We start from the raw sequence: 20,826 nt of genomic DNA, 5'->3' as shown, positions 1-20,826 counted from the left end.
ACGGACTGAGGGAGAGAGAGGGAGTCAGGCCGAGTAGAGGGAGAAGGAATGAAACGATAGAGACTGGGGGGCCCATTAGTCAGCTGGCTAGGCGCCAAGATCTATGGCGCCGTGCTAGCTGCCAAGTCAGCCCTCCACGCCACCGTGGCCCCAAGAGCTAGGCGACAAAGACTCCGGCGCCGAGACGTGTAAGATAGACGCCAATAACGACGGTGCCGAGGTGAGGGTCTATTTTTTGAAAGGATACCTTCAGGGGCATATTTGCGAAAACTTTCAGAAAAAGGGCTAAAAAACAAAAAAAAATCGGACCCACCCACAAGGCCCAACTGGCGCGCCAACCGGTCAGAGAAGCGCACCGGCGTCGGCGTGGATGGCCGCAGCGGCCTGCGGTGGCCTGCAGTTGATGGGCCAATCTAGGCCGGCCCAACTACGCGTCCTCGTTCGTCTGCCTCCGCTCGATGCAGCAGCGACTGCAGGCGGCGCTCGACAGAAAACAACACGGCGGCGACCGGATCTCGCCGGGAAAATTGAGGGGTGAAGGGTTCCGGAGTTTGGTATGACCTCCCTACCTCCCCTTTTAGTAGGTACGCCGCTGCTCCAACGTCCAACCTCCAGGTCCAGGCACTAGGTCGCTCCTCCCTTCTCTTCCCGAAGGCTCCTTGTCCATCGTAGATAGCCTCCACTTCGCCGAGGTCGCCACTTCCACGTATCCTTCTCGCCTAGTCGCCGCAGTCCTCCTACCCTGCTTGCCCCGAGGGGAATGGGCATCCATCCTGACCTGAGTGGATTCTTCTTTTCTTGGTAAGAAACCCTTTGCTTTCTTTGATGGATCCTTGGTCGGTCGAAGATCTTTGTTTTGCGGATTGTCCAAATCTCAATCTTCTTCTTCCTCCACGCAGGTAGTCGCGCAGATTTGGTAGCCGCGTGACGTAGTTGTGCTTGAGTCCATTCGGACATTGTTCTTATTTGATCAGTAGTCCTTATGATCGAGATCGATCTTACTTGACTCCATAAGACGTATTGGGTATCTTTTACTCCAACATAAGACTGGGAGTGAACCCGCATGCCCCAAGCCCGCCCTTCCACTGAACTGAACTAGCATCCTCAAACGTCATCAATTCTAATGGATGATGCAGCAGGAAATATTCTTGCATTGCTTGGCCGCGTGCATCTAGTTGATCTCACAGCCTCTGAGGGCCTGCCTTCTGACAGCTATAAGATGTGCGTATCGACTCTGATGCAGTCGCTGGCTCAGTATTCGGCAGCCATCATTCAGCTGTCACCAGCTGATGGTGCCTTGTTGAGGTCAGGTTTGGACTCGGCTCGCTATTTCTTCCACCAGCGAGGGTATAATTCGAACGAGGCTGTCCACTCGGATGATTCCCGTGAATGGTGTAAGACCTCTGGTTACTATGTTGATCGTCAGATGTGTCTGGAAATGTATGATTACAGGCCTGGTATTACTGCAACAGATCCCAGCAGTGAAATGGAATTGCCTCCGTCAGGTTTGCCTGACATATTTTCGGTGCTGGGTAAAGTTTCTCGAGATATCTTGGATGCAATCAGTTTCTCATTGAATTTGCGTAGCTGTGCATTTACTGAGATACTTGACAACATACCCTTGAGAAGCCAGGAAGTATCATCTTCTGTTCTTTCAGCATGTTGTCATTCAAGGCCATCATTTGAAGGAGCACATCAGCACAGCATTGCTTCTCAAGATAATGGTCACTTGCTCATGTTTTCTGAGCAGGAGCAACAGATTGATAAGACTTTGCTTACCCTAGTTAAGCCAGATAGGTCAGGCCTATATGTTAAAGACTTACATGGACGCTGGATTCTTGTTGATGGGGATATTGGTCCACACGATGTTGTTGTCTATCCTGGCCTTGCGCTTTATCAGGAAACCGCTGGCTATGTAAATCCAGCTGTACATAAAACAGAGGTTGACAACATACATGGATGTATGTTTGGGCGATGTTCTTTGATGTTCAAGCTCATGCCTAGATCAGTTGCAAGGCTGAGTGGTTCAGAGATGAGAGCTGCTGGCCATGGCGTTGATGCTCAGTTTCAGGTCCCCATACCAGTTAATGATTTCATGCAGATAGATCATTTTGCTGATCAACTGTTTCCTAAGACTGAACCATCATTACACACAGAACAAGATTCGGGTAAGTTAATGCCTCTGACTCGTTGCTATATGCAAATATACTTTTCATGTACTCCCTCCAGTCACAAATAAGTGATGTTTGGGTTGTCCTAAGTAAACAATTCCAAACTTTTGTTGCATATTATTTATTATGTATTGAGTTTGGATATTTTATAATGATATACAGGTATCTTTATAACAAAAAAAAAAGTATGCTCGCTATGTTTCAGAAAAAAATTATAACAAAAGTAGTAGTCAAAGCTGTGTTTTGAAGACCATGTTAATGTCCAAAACATCACTTATTTGTGACTGTAAAGAGTACATGAAAAAGCTGTTGTTGTGTCTCATGTCATGATATCTTCTCCCTCATTAAGTTAGAGTGCCTGATACTATGTGTATGGCCATCTGTTGGTTACTTGGTTCTGGAGAAAACTGCTTTGTGACACCAATTGCGCTGCCTGTCTCGTGCGTGACCATTTGTATAACCAATGCGTGATGTTTCCAGTACATATTGTTGTGAATATGTTCCCAATATTATACAAATTTATAATAAGATGTGGTCCAAAACAAGTGCAATTATGTGTCCAATCCTGGACAGTGTAAACACCCTAGTCTTTTATACGAGCATGGTCTCATATTGTGGGTAACACAATAATATATCAAATGTCTTAAAGTTTGGCATGAATGAGTTAACCCCATGGATAGGCAGCTTAATCAGTGTGTACTAGATAAGGCTTTCTTTATTTGTACTCTTCACTGTTAATGGTTTTGTAAATCTGAAAGTGATTGATCATGTTCATGATTTATTTGTTATTAAACTTTTGGCCACAGGCCTTACAGAACTGTATTCTTTTTATTGGAATAACATGTATTGATGGCTTACTCAGTTGTTTGGTGTAGCATCATTCAACTCTGTGATGAATAAAAAGAAGGGAAATGCAAGAACAAAGCCACTCCCTCCTTCTAAAAGACTTCGCCTAGAAGCACAGAGGGTCCTGAAGGAGCGTGTTCAGGACATTGCAGATAAGAAAGGCATCAAGCTGAGATTTTGCAATCTCAAAGAATGTGAAAGCCACATCCAGTCGTTGGATAGTCCGTGTGAGAACACTAGAACTGAAATTGGATGGCCACAAGGGGTTCCATTTGTCCATCCACATGACCTCCCAAACAAGGCAAAGCTTGGGTTTTTGGAAGCTTATGAACCTGGATGGACGGCTTCCCAACAAGAAATGGAGTTAAGTTTTACTGAACCATGATGAGTGCATTCTCATTTTAACTTTCTAATTGGTAAAGGTACAATAGTGCTACTTAGGTTTCAGAATTGTTTTTTATGGTACAACATACAATCAGGAAATTTACTTTTCAAGTTTCATCTCTAACCTACCCAATCTTGCTTGGGTTTTCACCAAAAAAGGATTTGTTATTGCTGTTTAACGTACAGGTTGGACAACCGCTTGGGACATTGGGAATTAGAAATATTTATTTTCTCTGTTTCATCAGTCCACTTGCATTGTGAATCTCACCCTGATCACTCTAACCTGTTTCCGAACCAAATTGTTCTACCATTCCATTGCACCCTGGCAAAGTCTGAAATTTGTACTGATTCAGACTTGTGCTCTGTCCTGGAGTATCAGCCACTCCAAAAAAAATTGCACTTGGATGGCACCTACCTAACCTTCCAAATGACATTCTTAACAGTGTAGTGACCCAAGATTGTCCAATTCAGAGTGATTTTGTTCTGTGTTCCTGTATCACAGTGTGCATTGGCCCTGAGCTTTCCCTTGAGTTCAATGTTCTAGCAGCAGTTGTTTTAAAGTCACACTTGTGGTTATGTTTCATGCGGAATGGCATAAAGGTTTGCCATGATTTCTTAAGCAATCAAGCCCTCGAGAATTCGAGACTCGAGAGGTCCGGTTGCACTGCTGTGATATTGTTGAGTCTCTATTTCCCTATTAATGATTATTGTGCAAAGAATTTGTTGGGCTTTTACAAGTTACTAACATAGCCTACTTGAACTCTCTTCTGCAGGAGCCAGCCTCAGTGAATTTTGATGTATTACCAACCTTGGATATGTTTTGAATTTCAGGGTTGGTCAACAATTCATTCCTTCTACATGTTGCAGAAGTAGCAATGTATACTGACACCAAATAATGTGGATACATACATGTAGTGTTGAGAACGTGTAAATGCAACTACCTGCTGTTTAGATTGAAAACGGTGCCTATTAATTTCTATAAGCTCAAGGTTGCAATAATTTATTTACCTTTTTTTTTTTGGTGTATGAGAAGAAGAGTAAAATGAGAGTATTTTTGGGGGGTGTATGAGAAGAAAAGCAAAATGAGCTGCTTCAGAAAGACTTAGATGGGTTAATCCACAATGCATTATAACTAAAAATTGCTTGTAAGTTGTAACCCAACTCCGCATTCTCATGTTGATGTGGGGGCAGATGCCATTTTGCCCGGCTTCTTTGCCAATCCAGAAAGAAAAGAAAAAGACCTTCTGACCTTTAACTATCGTTGTGGTCCAATTTAGAGCATCTTCAAGAGTTTTTCTTGAACCCCTCTCTAAATCATCATTTAGAGAGCCATTTAAATAAAAATCGCTCTCTATATTTTCACCTTCCAATAACTTTTCTATATCTTGCACACTCTAAAAAGCCATAGCTTTTCTATATCTTACAGACTCTAAAAGGTCATTCTTGCTCTTTATCTTTGACTAGCGAGAAATCTAGAATAGAGAATGACAATATTTAGATATCTAATTAAAGAAGTTGGAGGTTATTTTTCGCTAAAATCTCTATTCCTATCAATAAGAAAAAAAATATAGAGAGGTTCTTAGATCGTGTCTCCTTAAACTAGAAAACCAGATGTTTTGGCTCCTTTAACTATTGAAACCAGTTGTTTTACCTTTTTTTTTATTTATGGTTTTCAAGGTGGTTTAGTCTCACGTGATGCCACGTCCTACGTGGCACCACATCAGCCACGACGAGGTAAATTCGACAAAGTTGATAACAGAGATGGGTTAAATAAACTTTTTCAAAAAAAAAGTTAAATAAAAATCTTTAGGAAGCTACCCATTTTTTTGTAAAAAAATACAAAATTTAATATTCCAAAATCTGGTCTTATCATAGAAAATTTACTTTAGCTTATAAAAAATGAAACTAGTTTTAGATATTTTCAAAAATCATGCTCTATATTATGGTGCATAGATTGGAATTATTTGGAACTTATATGGTCTCAGTTTGTGTTTATTTACTTTATATCTCTCATTATCTATTATAATTAATATATCAGTGATAACAGAAATAATATCATTTAACCACCTCATAGTTAAACTCCAGGTGAGTAGATTCAACCACAGGGAATAAAACCAGCTAGCAATTTTTTGCTAACTTATTACCACATCATTCTCATGTGTCAATTTTGTGCTATTAATTTAAATCTCATCAGAAAAAATTCATATACAGGTTTCCAAACAAGAAGGAAAAAACATCATGTACGATGAAATTATGTTTGTTTGTGGTCTGGTGATATATCTATCTAGTAGGACCTATATAGGAGTCGACACCAATCAAGTAGCTAGATTGTTTAGTTACTGCCAAGACCAGAAAAGGTCGCAGCCATATCCGTATTCCGGGTCAAGTTGTCACCTGTGTTCATATCAAATAGGATTGAGTATAAGGTGGTTGCATGGCACTTATATTATTGTCGAAGTCACTTTAAATTGTATGTAGTATGAATCGTCGATATAGACTAATTATAACATATATAGCAAGAGTATATACTACTAAATATAAAATAAAATGAGATCATATAAGATCAAAATAATTGTAATCTATGCACTATAATATAAAGCATAATTTTAGGATAAATCTAAAATTGGTTTCATATTTTTCTACAATAGAATAAATTTTATATGATTTTTAAGATTAAACTAGATTTTAGAATTGAATTCTATATTTTTCAAAAAAAAATTGAGTAGTTTTTTTTTTAAGATTTATTTCTGAAACTTTTTTTAAAGCCTATTTGACCCCTAACTCTAATTTACCTCACTCATGGCTAATGTGGCATCTGATGTGACGCCATGTTAGAAACTGCCTTAAAAACCATCCATGGAGAAAAAACAGCTTCAATGGCCGAAGGAGTCAAAACATCTGGTTTTCTAATTTGAAGAGGTAAATTGCACAACAATAGTTGAGAGGTCAGGAGGACTTTTAAAAAAAACAAAAGCAAATGCACTACAATAGTTGAGGTCAGGACTTTAAAAAAAAGCAAAATGGTGAAGCTCAGCTCCGACCTTCTAGCTTCTATGGCCTGTCTCAGTAACAAGTTTCGTAGAATTGTTTTAAGACTATCATATCGTATATAATGAAATAAAACATGAATAAAATACCCACTATCAATGGAGTTTTATTCTATGGTTTTATAGATATTTAATTTCATAACTTATAGAGAGTTGGTAATTATGTTAAGAGAGTTTCATCCTCGTAAAACTCACTTCCTCTCTCTTCTTTTTTTTTAAAAAACATTGCGACATTAACATAAATGCTTATATGACAGCTTATTAAATACAAACTCACACAAAGACCGATATAACGAAATAAACACAGCATCTCAGCTTCTCTTTGCCGAGGCACGTAGGCCAGCCATAAATGCATCCGCTACACATAACAGCTGGGGACAGTGAGTTCCATGTTCTATCCGGCTACCACTCATGGCAGGGCAATATCATCATCATGACATCATGTCTACTCTTACAGCCACCGCTAGACAGACGGCAAATTACTAAACCATATACGCATAAATAAATGAATAGTGGTCTACAGTCTACACACCCAACCAACACCATGTTAGCAAAATATACATTTCTTGTATACAGGTTTCCAAGAGTTGCTCCCGACGGACTAGTGCCCAACTACTACTGCTAAGAAGTACCACTAGTCCTTGGATTTTATCCTATCTGCACTCTGCACTAAAGCATTACACAACATGAGATCATCAACACTGGAAACATTGGGAGAGGGAAAATCCCAGTGTTTTGCTGAACGGAAGAGAAAGGTATGTCGAGCTAACTGGCTCGAGTCTAATGCTCATCTGAGGTCATTTCATCCACTCTATCTTCGTTGGCTGTTTTAACAGAAAAAAAAACTTGATGCGACGACCGCATCCGTGTCCGCAAGAGGAGTGAGTTCGTCCGTCGGCTCCGCCAGGTTCCCGGTGCTTTCAGTGTTGTCTAGTGGAACATCCTCTTTCAAGTCACTGCAATCACATGCCACAGGCGTGCCAGCTGCTCTGCTGCTTGTTCCAGGTGCTTCATCAACAAGTGGGAGTACAGAAAATGCCATAGCTGAGTTATCTGATCCTTGCAATCTGACTCCAGCGTCAGGAGTATCCTTCACTGGTGATCCAGAAGATTCGCTAGCTTTGTCATCTACTGGAGAGGAACTAGTTATCTGACAACCAATTTCAGGAGCCTCCGACTTGGCTGCAAGAGCTTCTGAACCATCCATGGTTTGGTTTGATTCTTCAAATGTGGGAGGTAACTCATCTTGCCCCTTGCTGCCAGCTAAAGATGACAACGATGCAGAGTTCAAGTTGAGTGAAGGTGCACCATCATTCCAATCGACAGAAGGGGCGGCTGTAGCTTCAATGGACGGGGGTGCTGGGGTAGTGACGCAATCACCTTCACCAGATCCAATTTTGGAATGCTCTACATGAGAGGTAGATTGCTGAGCCTTGCGGAGTTTCCTTTTCTTTGAATTAATCCTTGGATCTTTTGGGCGAGAAAGAGGGGCCCCCAGGATCAAGAATGGAGGTATTGATGGTTCTTGTTCTCCAAGAAGAAGGCACACGGACTGAGCAATTGCTGAAACAGTTGCTGGTAGCTCGCGTTCAGGTGGCTTAGATGAAGGAGCACGTACAGCCTCCTGAAGCCAATGAGGTAACTTGTTTGATTTTAAACCTCCAAGGTCACTAGTATTATCAAGCTGAGGATTTGAGTGGCCTATGTGGTTGAGATTCATCTCGATGGGTTGTTTGCTTGACCTCACACGACGCTGCATCTCATGAAGCAAGTTGATCTGTCCATCCGAAAAACCAGAAAGAAGAATGTTCTCACGGGAACTTGACCTGATTTCACTGTGCGGAATGGAACTATTGTTTTTTCTGTTTATGGGAAGTGAACCAATGCTATCAGTCATGAAAGGATTTGGCATAAATGGCGGGATTGATCCAACATCAGATTTCTCCAACTTGTCAAATGCACCGCCAGGAAAATCTCCACCATAACTTGATCTATGCTTGAAATCCTGCCATGGTATCTGAGGTGTGCCACCCTCCCCTGAGTTAATGTAATTAGCAGCCTCAATATGAGGAAATCTGGATAGGATATCACTAGAACCTAACTGAATATCAGTTAAGTGGGACTGCAATTTAGGCTGCTCCATCCTCATTTTAGAGAAATTACTTTCATTCAGCGCCCGAGACATCATTGCATCAGATATTCCAGGGAATGTTGTTGAGTTAGAACGTCTGGTGGCTGTAGACATAGGTTCATCAATAATCTTTTGCTCCTCCAAAATCCATCTCGAGGCCAGCTCTTCACTAGTTCGGTTGTTCAAAAACTTCATCTTTGGATCTCTAAGCATAGCATCCCAATTTCCCCTTCCATGCCTACGAACTCCTATCCACAGAGCATCAAGTTCATCCTCTGACCAATAATCTAGTTTTGATCTCTTCTTCAAGAATTTGTTTGAGGCATACTGAGCACGCATCATTATGTTGTCCAAGACTTTCTTGTGATTATCAGGCATAGCCGAATGGATTGGTTGCCCTGGGCTAAGACCCAGCCCAGGAAGTAGACCAGACATAAATGACTTTTGCTTTGAAGTACCAGCAATATCTGCCATGAAGTTTGGTAACAATGAACTATCTGGCAACTCTGGGACAGAACTACGAATATAATCCTTATGAGCACCCAGTGACAGGTTAGGAAATATATCAGGTACAGGCTTAATATGCTTAAGTGGAGTGTTGTCTTCCAGACTGAAGTTTGGAAGACCCAGTATCCCTTGAAACGATGCAATGGAGGGTCCAGGATTTTCAACAGGATCAACCCCCTTCCCTGATATAGGAGGAATCTGCACATAAGAACTAGTGTTATTTTTCCTGCTTGCTAATACCGCTCTTTACTTGATAAAAAAAATATATAGGTATGCTCCTCTTGAGAATGATTTATTTGCTATATTAATACTACTCATAAAATCAAATATCAACAGTTGAGCTATGTTGTAAATAATAAAGAAATAAGAAAGTGAGAAAGAAACTATCTTAAAAGTTTTGACTTGTGAAGAAACAAATGCCCCAAAGAAGAATGATAAAGCAAGAAACTGACTATATGAACAATTAATTGGACTGAGTGCCAGGCTAGGGAAGATGACGTACATGACTGAAGGGAAAATAACTTTCTGGAATCATGTTACTTATTCTTCGCAAAGCCTCCTCAGATGCACCAGGAAAGATGGCCTTATCAGAAGCTGGTTGAGCTTCGTTTCTATGCTCATTAGAATGGTCAGCAGAAGTTGACAGTTGTTTGTTGACTATGTCACCACTAGCCCTTTTATGCTCCTTTATGCTTGGTGCACAAAGTGAGTTTTTGTATGAGTTCACCTGATCAGCATTTGGAGCACAAAGGCCAAGTACAGGTAGCAGGTGATTTGGGGTCCCTGGATTGAAGTCATCGGTGGCCTTTGAGTGGTGCTTGGATGAAGCAGCATTACCAGGAATTCTGGCATAAATATCTTGAGGGATTTCAGAATATCTCTTTGATTTCTTGGAGGATTGCCTCATTTCTCCAGTTGATTCACTAAAACGTTTCGCACCAGATAGCTGTGAAGAATTTGGGTCTTCTATGATTATCAAGGGATTTTCAGCAGGTTCATTAGCAATAGAGTCATATGGAGTCATGAACTCTTCAAGATTATCATCAGCATAGTTCTTGATAATGTGCCGCTGGGCAATCCTTTCCTTTTGTCTAGCTCGAAGCTTTCCACTGCCAAAAGCAGAGGCAGATCAGTGCCTGAAGATGAAAATTGCACCTTTGCAAGCTAGCATATGGGCCGAAATCCCACACATGATAGAAAGCGAGGGAGAGAGTGGAGAAGAGGGCATACTATTTTTCCTTCAAGGCCAGTCCAGCTGCTGTATATTCTCTCTTTGGTTCATCTCCCTCATCAGAGTCCTACATAGCAATATCAGCAAATCATTGCAAGATATCATAAACAGTTGGAAGATAAGCATGAAAGGACAACAGCAAATGAAAAGTAACAATTCATACAAATACCTTTGGAATGTGCAATATTACACAGGACAAATTAATTTACACGCGCTATTCATGTGAGCTATGGAGGAAAACATGAGCCTTCGATTAACCCTATCCTTCTATACTCTAAAATTGACTCCTAAAGCATGTCAATCCTAGTATCCCAGTCCAAGGCATACACACAGAAACCAAATTTGGTGACATGTTTGAGCAACTTAAAAGACAAATGCCTTGATCACAACTTCAGTGCAAGTTGATGTACCCACAATGCAATTCGCTGAATAAATGAGTGCTCACATATTCCATTCAATGTACACATATTAGTCACAGCAATCATTATGAACAACAAAGATTATATGGTGCCCAGGGGGGATGGTGTCCTCTTTAACTAAAATATCATGTTGCAATGTTTCAAAAAAATCATCACAAAAATCATGTATGCAGTACACCAAGTTAAGTTTAATCGTAACAATTCAGTTTGAAATTCATCTTGATGTTTCAAAAAAGACAAGTGTCACTGTCAGCACATGATGAACAGTGCTAGTTGGCTGCTTGTCTATTTTGTGTCTTAACATCTAGGATGAATTTCAAACTGAATTGTTGCAACTATACTTAACTTTATGTGTACTACATACATGATTTTTTCATTGCAACATGATATTAACGAGGGCGCCAACCACCCCTGGCCACCAAATATTCCTCTTATTATGAAGAAAGAAAGGAGTGAGATGAGCCTAAAAATTGTACGACAACACATACTTTTCAGAAAAGTTCACATGGCTTAAAATGACTTTACAATGCAAACAGAGGGATGCCGCCATATTTGAGTGTGTGTTGCTATTAGAGGGTATTCTTGTCACATTTAAGCCCAACACAATATGGTTTCCTTGGTACATTTACCTGGTCAAAAGTGCCATATATTTGAAAACAGAGGGGGTGTTTAGTATCTAGGACTAATCTATGTGATTTTTATCAGTCTTCATGTAGTTAGTAGCAAAGCAGTAAATGAATCATCAATGCTTCCTGATGGAAAGTGAGAAATGTGCACAAAAAGGTCAGTCCAACAGGAAAATACCTCACTTAAAGCTTCATTAGGAAGTGTTGCAAATGTCTCTCTGTAAGAAACAGCCTTCCTTAAACGTTTGCCTCGGCCAAGAGATGCCTCCTCCTCTATTTGATATTGTTCCCATCTGAATAACATTATTATTATTATAGTATTCCTCAAGGTCCAAAGAGAGAAAGAGCACACTAAGCAAGCAGATCAATTATTGCTACAGAGGAACCCAGGCCTTTCCTTGTCTCACCAAACTATGTTTAAGTAGGTAGATAGATTTTCACTGTGAACAATTTCCTAGGTCCAAAGAGATTTTGATGCCCATGCGGGCACCAAATTCTGTCTATTCAGCACAACTGCATCCACCGTACAAATCAAGAATGGTGCATGCACGTACATTTTTCCCCTAAATAAGAAATAACACAAACTTTGCCTCCATTATGATGGCATAAAGCATAGAAGTTGATAAACCACACTTTTGAATTATTTATTATACATGCTAGTGTTGGAGTATTCATTCTTCCATTTGTTTTGCTTTCTGACAAGTATACTTTTAAAAATGAGGGAAGATTTTTAGGTGCATCATTAGGACCATCACATCACATCGCACCTACTTAACTCTCACAGTGATGGGATTGTTAGACAAAAAGATACAAGTTTATATGGTATTGCAAAGTACCTGACACGTAAAAGTTTATCCCATTCATTTTCTTCTGAACGATTAGTAGCGCCTTGCTTTGATTCAGATGCTTGCTCGCTCCCATCATTATCAATAGGTGCAATATCCTCATTGGTACCAGGGTCGTCATTCAGCTCATCGTTCCAATCTATTGACTGTTTAACAGAGGGAAGTAAAGAGAAAAGTGTTAGAAAGATCTCCAATGAGAAACTATGAATAGCACAAAGTAAACCTAGACCACCATATACAAAAAAAAGGGGATAACAGAGGTGATCCACTAGAAGTCAGGTGGTACGTAGGTCCAGGCAGGTGCCTGGGCAGGATAAATCTGCTACATGGGATGGTGTTTCCTAGCACATAGTCAGCACATAGGGGCCCACAAAATGTAAATATATACTCCTTCCTTTCCAAATTGTAAGTCATTTTGGCTTTTCTAGATACATAGTTTTTACTATGTATCTAGACATAGCATATATCTAGGTGCGTAGCAAAAGCTATGTACCCACCAAAACAACTTACTCAGGATGGAGTACTAATTCATGTGATAAAAAATTGAAGATCCAAATTTAGTGGATACTTTGTAACATACGTAATACTGACAACAGATTACATAATTTAACAACAATTTTGACACATGGATAAGAACAAAATCCTGATATCATAATTTATCAAAAGAAATTCATAAATAATCACCATTTAGGAATAAACAATTAGGCATACAGATCAAATTACCTTCACAGTACCAAGCATATCGTTGTCCAAGTCCCCATCAGTGCCTTCGGCCACTGATGATGGAAGGTTTGATCTATCAAGCAGCTTCAAAATAGCATTTTCATCCCAAACAAGTTTGGTAGAACCACCAATACATTTGTCCTCATAAACATCACCTAGGCCACCGGTTTTTCTTCTATGCTTAAATTCAACATCAGCAACAGGACCTGAGGCTTCATTGCTATCTTTATCATCCACACTGTCACTATTCCCAAAGAGTTCCTCTGTACCCCAGCGAATGATATCTTCCACTTCTTTCTGTGATTCTGATTTATTAACGAAAAGTTGATCAAGCATCAATTTCTTCTTGGCTAATTGCAAGATACGCTCTTCAACACTAGCACGTACTACAAGCCTGTAAACCAGAAGTCTGTTCGATTGCCCAATTCTGTGTGCCCTGTTCATCGCCTGTATATCAGCATGTGGGTTGAAATCTGAATCATATATGATAACAGTATCTGCAGTTGCCAAATTAATACCAAGTCCACATGATCGTGTAGACAGCAAGAAAACAAAACGTGTCTTATCCTGGTTAAAGCGAGCAATCGCTGCCTGGCGCTCCGCCACAGATACCGAGCCATCAACCCTTTCAAATGTTTTAGGACCGAATTCTAAAGTCAGATAATCTTCAAGGATGTCAAGAAGTTTTGTCATCTGAGAGAAAATAAGGACACGATGGCCTTCCTTGTGTAATATTTTTAGCATAGAGTGCAACAAAGCTAGCTTTGCTGAGGCCTTTATGCGCATTTCATGCAGAAACTCAGGTGAACCAGATTCAGGTTCAGTTCCAGGAATAAGATATGGATGGTTGCAGACTTTCCGAAGCTGCATTACTATGTTCAATAAAGACTGGTGAGCACCACCTTTTCCAATGTTGCGCAGTACTTGATAGTTCTTTGTAAGCATAGCACGGTAGTATTCAGCCTGGATTGATGTCAATTCAACAGGTACCATTCGCTCTGTCTTTGGGGGAATGTTTTGCATTGCATCTTTTTTCAACCTCCGAAGCATATGAGGAGCTACAAGTTTCTTCAGCTCCTCTACTTTTTCTGCTGTTGTAAGGTCATTAAACTTCTCCTCAAATGATGATAGAGAAGGGAAAGAAGTAGGCTGTAAGAAGTTCAATAAGTTATACATTTCACCAATGTTGTTCTGTAAGGGAGTTCCAGTCAACAAAACTCTGTGCTGAAATGAGAATGAATTAAGTAAACTAAAGAGTTTGCTGCTAGAATTCTTCAGGCGATGTCCCTCATCAACTATAAGAACTTCCCATGAGACAGAACGAAGATATGCAGCATCAACAAGCACCATTTCGTAAGTTGTAAGCAAAACATTAAACTTGTATGATCTCTTTGTTTTGCCAATCTGGCTTGCATCGCCCGCATGCCACTCATACTGGCGAATGATAGATCTTGACCTTGCAGAACCATGATACTCCACAACATTTAAATGAGGAGCCCAAGATGCAAATTCAGCCATCCAGTTGGGCATTGTAGAAAGAGGAACCAAGACAAGACATGGCAAACTAATCTTAAATTCACAACATAGGGATGATAGAAAAGCACAAGCTGACACTGTCTTTCCAAGACCCATCTCATCAGCAAGGATAACATTTTTTGACTTGTACCAGCATTTACGTAGCCAGTTCAAGGCTTCCAGTTGATGAGGGAAGAGCATGCCGCCCTGAAGTTCTTTTGGCTGATCAACTAACACATTAAGCTCCTGTCGGTTTCTTGTGTTTGCGTAATCTTTAACCACATCTTTATCCAAAGCCTGGCATTCAAAATTCTTGAACTGAGTGACCAAATGGCTATATTTCATCAGGGTAGGTTCATCTATTCTTTCCCAAGTGCATTCATCATAAGGAAGACCACACCATTTGATTAAAGCCTCTTCCACTTCATCTACAGAAGCACGAAGAGCAATAACACGTTGTGGCTGGCACCACTGTTCCTTACAAATGTTTATCAAACTCGTTCCATACTTCGCTTTATAGTTTTCTAGTTTCCTTTTTGCTAATATTTTTACCTCGGATTCAGCAACCCAGCTGTTGTGGATATTTGATTTTCCAACCCATTTGATCAAGAACTCATATCTAGCATCATTGTAGTCCTTATCTGTTATTTCTTCTATTTTCCCGTGCTGCTTACTTTCATCTGTATGCTCTTGATTGGTCCTGACCATTGTATCAGCTCTAGTGACTGCAAGTTTGGTATCATCCTTTTCTGCTGGCAAATCAGATGTTGTCTCATCTTCACCTTTTTTGGAAGGTGAAACATTCTCTCTGTCTACTTGATCATCTTTCATTATACTGGTCTCATCACCAGAACATACTGATAATATCTTCTTGGCTTGTTCTTGCTTAATTGACTCCTTTTCATGGGATTTACTGTTACTATCCTTTTGCATTTCCAAACTGTGACCACTATGATTGGCTGATTCATCAGCACATATATCATCCACTGTACCATTTCTAGAAGACTCCATATCATCCACCTTGAGATTAGCTGATTCAAACTGCTCCAATGAAGCATGGGATGTTGCGTTGATTTGGCTCGTCTGAAGCCGACAGCCTAGGATGCGATCGACCTAAGCAAAGGCCACCATATAATGATAATCAGATGAGAATAACACAAATGATAGGACAAAACAGAGGAAAGACTAAGAATGCTTGTATGAAGATGCAATGTAGTGTAAATTGCAACCAACCTGCTGATCCTCCTGGGGAGTCATTATTTTGTCTCCTACCACACCCTGCTCCTGCAACATGTTTGCAGGTACATGAGCGTCACTCTGGCATATTTGTGTTGCAAAATTACAGTGCTAGGACATTGGATAAGAGAGCAGCATCTGATCGGGTATTCATCTTGCCACAAAACTTGAACGAATTGCAATTGTTAACAGATGAGCACACAATAGCTAAACAGGGGTGGGCAGATGCCTAATGATGCTATCACACTAGCAGCCAGAGACAAGAATAAAAGAAGTGTGGCACTAAAATATATGATGACAGAAGGTTAAAAAGGAAAGAAAAAACGTGATCAAGCCAGCTTTATGTTCAGGATGCACAAAAGGTGATCAGAAAGCATTATATGGTATGTTTACCCAAAAAAAAAAAGAATTGTTCGTTCATGATCAAAATTTGAATCTGCGTCCTAAGTTATTCAGTTTATTTATAAAGAGTTATAACTGACCGAAAAAGAGAGGCTTAAGTAATCATAACAGGGAAGTTGTCAATTTCAATGAAAAGGAAAAATAACATGCAGAAAACGAAAAACATAGCACTACAGTAAATGGAGGCAGATCAATGTGAACAACTGATACTAATCTGTCCATCAAATCACCAGTAAGAAACAAAATCAATCTGGACCATTTCTGAGCAAATAACATGGAAATTTTATTTAGTTGATGAATATTTGAACATAGCAAAGTGTTAGCTTCAATACCTCAGAGTGCTTTTTCTCAACAAATTTCACTTTCTTTTTCCCTTTCTTGGTACTGGATGAAGGTGCTTTGCCATCGGAGGGTTTTCTTTTTGGCGGTGACTCACTGTTATCAAGAGATGTCGATGGTTCTGATGAGGAAACACTGTCATCATCGGAAATTGAATATTTAAGCTTTTTTGTGCCAGATCTTTTACTCTCTCTCTGACTATTTTGCCTCCTGCTTTTAGATTTATTTGGAGACAAGTCCATATGGTGTGGATGTTTCTTCAGTTTCAAAACACTTCCATGTTTAACAATTTTCTCTTCTGAAGGTTCTCCAACAAATTCTGTCTTCGAGGGTTTAGCATTCTCTGATAATTCCTTGGTTGAGCGCTTCTTCAAATGTAATATCAGTGTCTTCTTTTTCTCAACTTCATTATTCTTCATACCGGGGTCACCCCCCTTCATTGTGCCACCAGCTGAGTGTTTTCCTTGTTCGTTTGATCCAGTCTTGTCTTGTGTGGAGTTCCTGGTCTTAAAGGAGACTTTTGTATGCGAAGGTGGATTATCTGATGCCGTACCTGCATACATCCTTGTACTTCTTTCATGTTTCGAAGTGTCAGCCTCTACATTACCTAACAGCTTCAAGCTACCTTTTTTTGGACGGCATCTTGGACATTGCCACTTCCCAGGGGGTGCACGCTAGATTGGGGACGGAAGAAGGCAAGGATTAAAAATCCGGTCATTATAATGAAAATTTGTAACTTTTGAACCAAACGAGAGGGCACAATACAAACCTTAAGAGGAGGATTGAGGCATTCCAAGTGGTAAACACGAGGACAGCTATCGCAACATAGCAAATTGCCACCAAGGTCACATTCTACACACTCGAAAAAATACTGAAAGAACAAAAGTAAAGTGATAAGCAAATTTTAAAACCACAACAGAGGTCACATACAAAGCAATTCATAAATAGCTAGTGTATATAAACCTCAAAAAAAATTTTAAAAAAATACTCCCTCTATTCCAAATTATAAGACGTTTTGGTTTTTCTAGATACATACCTTTTGCTATACACTTAGATATACACTATGTCTAGATGCATAGTAAAAACAATGTATCTAGAAAAGTCAAAATTCCTTATAATTTGAGATAGAGTGACTACTATAGTTCTGGTTGATAATTGGAGAAAGATGTAATTGCTCAGCTATTATTCATAAACATTTTTTCAATTGCAGTTGCTAAGAAGTTCCCCACAACCATGTATCATAATTTACTTAGATGTGTCAGTTCAGTATAGTTGCAGGCATGTATATTGAAACAAAAAGCACCATAGGAGCTCCGGGTTGAGTCATATTTCATGTACATGGGAGTCTGACAGACTATTTCATCTGTGAGAGAGTTCACATGTTAATAAAACATGTAAGTTCCCTTTCACTTGGCTTGCTTATACTTGTATTTGTATAAAACTACTCCTGAAGACCTAACTGAAGCCCAGGTGTTTAACAAAAATAATACTATGTGTGCTCCATGAAAAAACGTCTTTTCTATAATGGCTACATTATTAAATCATTGTTTAAGCTTTCTGCTCGTATTATAGAAGTGCGGCACATAAAGGTAGAACAGTATATTAATCAGACACAACATCGTATCTAAAAGATCACAAATAATATCTACACAAAAGACTAAGGTCAACTATGAAAAGTTATTAGGTAAGAAATTTACCCCATCATGCCCTCTTATCTTCTTGGCTGATGGAGAAATGTTAGTGTCATGCTTCAACTTCTTTTTGGTGGAAGCATGGCTCATTGGAGAGTCTGATGTTGGTGAGGTAGCCTCATTCTCGTTAGATGGGCTAACTGTTAACTTGCTTCTTTTCCTTTTATATTTCAAACCCCAGTTTCCATCGGCTGCGCTTTCACATAAAGAGCTCCTCTCCTTCATCTTCAGCACACTTGCACCAGAGACATACTGCAATCAAAATGAGGAGAAACATGTTTTTTGTCATTAGTAACCCAGCTCAAAAGAGACAACGCGTAATAGATAAACTAACCGTTGTGTATTGTAATCTAATATACATATGCGATCACAGGACAAGAGTCAGATCTCAAGTGAGATCAAGCGTGGTTTAATCAAGTATAAGAACACTACGGAGTGCTGATGCATTAGAGCAGTAGGCATTTTGAGGCATAACATTGTACTAAGATGTCAATGAACAGTTCTACTCAAGGTCCCAGACAAAGAAAGGCGGATATTACTCATCTTACTTTGGCTATTGGTTCAATTGAAAGTTCCCTTTTCTCTTTAGAGAATATTGTTGTGGAAGAGCAAATGCAAACATAATGACTACCTTTTACATAGTAGCTTTAAATGAACAAATTTTCATAGCATAGGAAATAAACTGAGTGTGAAAGCTAAACGACAGAAACAAGATCAGCCAGAACTTGTGGGTTGTTGCTTATAAATTTGTTAATATAATCACATTAATTAATACCCAAATTGGAACTTAACATACAAAGGCAGAACACAATAAATAGCCAAAACCAATTAAGGAAGATCACTATAAACCCTTACTAATCAGTTTTGCACAGCTAGCTAGCATTACTCATCTAGCGAAACAATACTTAAGTAGTTACCACAGACATTCCATGTCTTGCTGTTCTCTAAAAGCCCATATGATAAACTGTCATAACCATAACCTAGCACCCGATACAGCTATCACTGGAACCAGATCACGACAAACAGAGGCATCAAAAGTCCACTGCTACTTCAGACCGGACACCCACCCTAATCTTCACCTCTGAACTGAATCCCCCTAATTTTGGAGTTCACAGCATTTTTACCCAAGTGCAGAAGAAACAGAGCTGCAAAGACAGACAGATAGACTAACTCCCAACCGGACCCTGTCAGCAGAAGCGAAGCATCAGAGCTTGCAAAAGCAGCTCGCCGCCTGTAACTAGCTTCACATGCTCATACGGCACAGCCACCACCCACGCCCAAATCCGAATCTCCGTCTCCGTACTAACCCCAAACTCCATCCGCCGGCAAACCATTTCACAACAAAATTCCACACAAAACCCCCATAAACCCGCCCAAAAGTGGCGCCAAATCGCGCGGTAGAGATCCATCTCACCTCCCCGCGCCGCCGAATCGATGCCGGAGCAACGGACGCAGCGGCGGATCGCGCGCGAGTAGCACCTCCGGAGGCCGCGGGGCGGAGCAGAGGCGGCGGCGGCGGCGTTGGGTCGAATAGGGGAGGGCGGCGCTAGGGTAGGGAGGTGGGCGAGGATGCAAATGGGGAACGGGGGCAGGAGAGCGGCGCGGCTATCGAGGGGCAGGGGCACCCATCGCATCGGGGGTTGTGGAGGGGGCGCGTGACGAGAGAGGCGAGCGCTGAGGGCAGCAGGCAGGCCAGAGCGCTTCACGCGTCGCTTTCGGCTGCCCTCCCCGGGGACGGTGGGTGACAGGCGGGGCCCCCGGGCGGCAGAGGGGACACGTGGGGGAGGGTGCGCACGGTGCGCGGGTGGGCGCCGCGCTCCCCGCGGTGGCGTGGAGACGGCGAGGGTGGCCGCGCGCGGCCCGCCGCTCCAGGCGCGGCCGTGGGCGGGGGAGGTGGGATTGGTGGGTAGAGCGGACGGATCATTTGCGTGGGAAGCTCGCGAATTCTTTCGGGGTTTTATAGGTTTTCGAGTCGGGTTTGAGCCTTCTTTGAAGATTGGCTAAAAGAAGATGACTGCTTCAGTAGCCGTAGCCGTACCCGTAGGTGGGGCTTTAACTACCTTTTATATTATTTATTATTTATTATATTTATTATAAAATACTCCCTCACTCTAAATAAAATATAATAATTACATGATTCGTCGGTCAAATAAGTTCAGATTTAACTAAGTATATATAGTAAATAGTATTAATATTTATATCTTAAAATAAGTTTATTATAAAAACACATTTCGTAATTGATTTAATAGTATTTATTTATATTAATTATAAATATTAGTATTTTTCTATATAACTTTGTTCAAGGTTCAAATCATTTGAATCCTTAAAAAATAAGAATTATAATTTTTTAAGGACATAGGGAGTATATTGAAGTGTATAGTATAATCTCCACTCCCTTATTAATAGATTTTTTCCAAACCTATGTACAAGTACTAGTACTTTTAGCTATGTTTTTGTTTTAGTAACATTTTTACGGAAATGCTTGTTTCTGAGCGCGCGTGCTCGCGACGCTCGGCGTGCACACCTGCGTGCCCATCCGATGCGAGCGGGGAAGAAGGAAGCATGTCCGATGTGTGCGGACACCAAGGCCGGTGAAGAAGGTACCGCCTGCGCTCGCCGCCACCGCCAGAGAAGGCTGAAAGCTCTAGTTTGGTTTTGGTTAATTGATGAAACCCTGAGTGCTAACCTAGTTTATCAAGATGATTATGAGATA

The 20,826-nt window shown here is 40.6% G+C and overlaps 2 protein-coding genes across 2 annotated transcripts; one reads left to right on the top strand and one right to left on the bottom strand.

Moving 5' to 3' along the window:
• Positions 1-442: 442 nt before the first annotated feature.
• LOC136546793 (uncharacterized) lies at positions 443-4,439 on the top strand. The gene is made up of 4 exons (XM_066538765.1): positions 443-801; positions 900-2,168; positions 3,047-3,380; positions 4,175-4,439. Exons 2-4 carry the CDS (start codon positions 1,124-1,126, stop codon positions 4,188-4,190), a joined length of 1,395 nt encoding a protein of 464 aa, XP_066394862.1. The 5' UTR covers positions 443-801; positions 900-1,123; the 3' UTR covers positions 4,191-4,439.
• Positions 4,440-6,820: 2,381 nt separating this feature from the next.
• LOC136542339 (protein CHROMATIN REMODELING 4-like) lies at positions 6,821-20,098 on the bottom strand. The gene is made up of 11 exons (XM_066534725.1): positions 19,528-20,098; positions 18,120-18,365; positions 17,192-17,293; positions 16,416-17,096; positions 15,679-15,729; positions 12,931-15,558; positions 12,199-12,353; positions 11,541-11,655; positions 10,317-10,384; positions 9,589-10,195; positions 6,821-9,284 (listed from the first exon to the last, which is right to left on the bottom strand). The coding sequence occupies exons 2-11, from the start codon at positions 18,336-18,338 to the stop codon at positions 7,278-7,280; spliced, it is 6,633 nt and encodes a 2,210-aa protein (XP_066390822.1). The 5' UTR covers positions 18,339-18,365; positions 19,528-20,098; the 3' UTR covers positions 6,821-7,277.
• Between the last annotated feature and the right edge of the window lie 728 nt (positions 20,099-20,826).

Source organism: Miscanthus floridulus, chromosome 3, assembly GCF_019320115.1.
Source record: "Miscanthus floridulus cultivar M001 chromosome 3, ASM1932011v1, whole genome shotgun sequence".
Lineage (NCBI taxonomy): Eukaryota > Viridiplantae > Streptophyta > Magnoliopsida > Poales > Poaceae > Miscanthus > Miscanthus floridulus.
The sequence above is the reverse complement of the archived record's forward strand: the minus strand, read 5'-3'. Positions and strand labels throughout refer to the sequence as shown.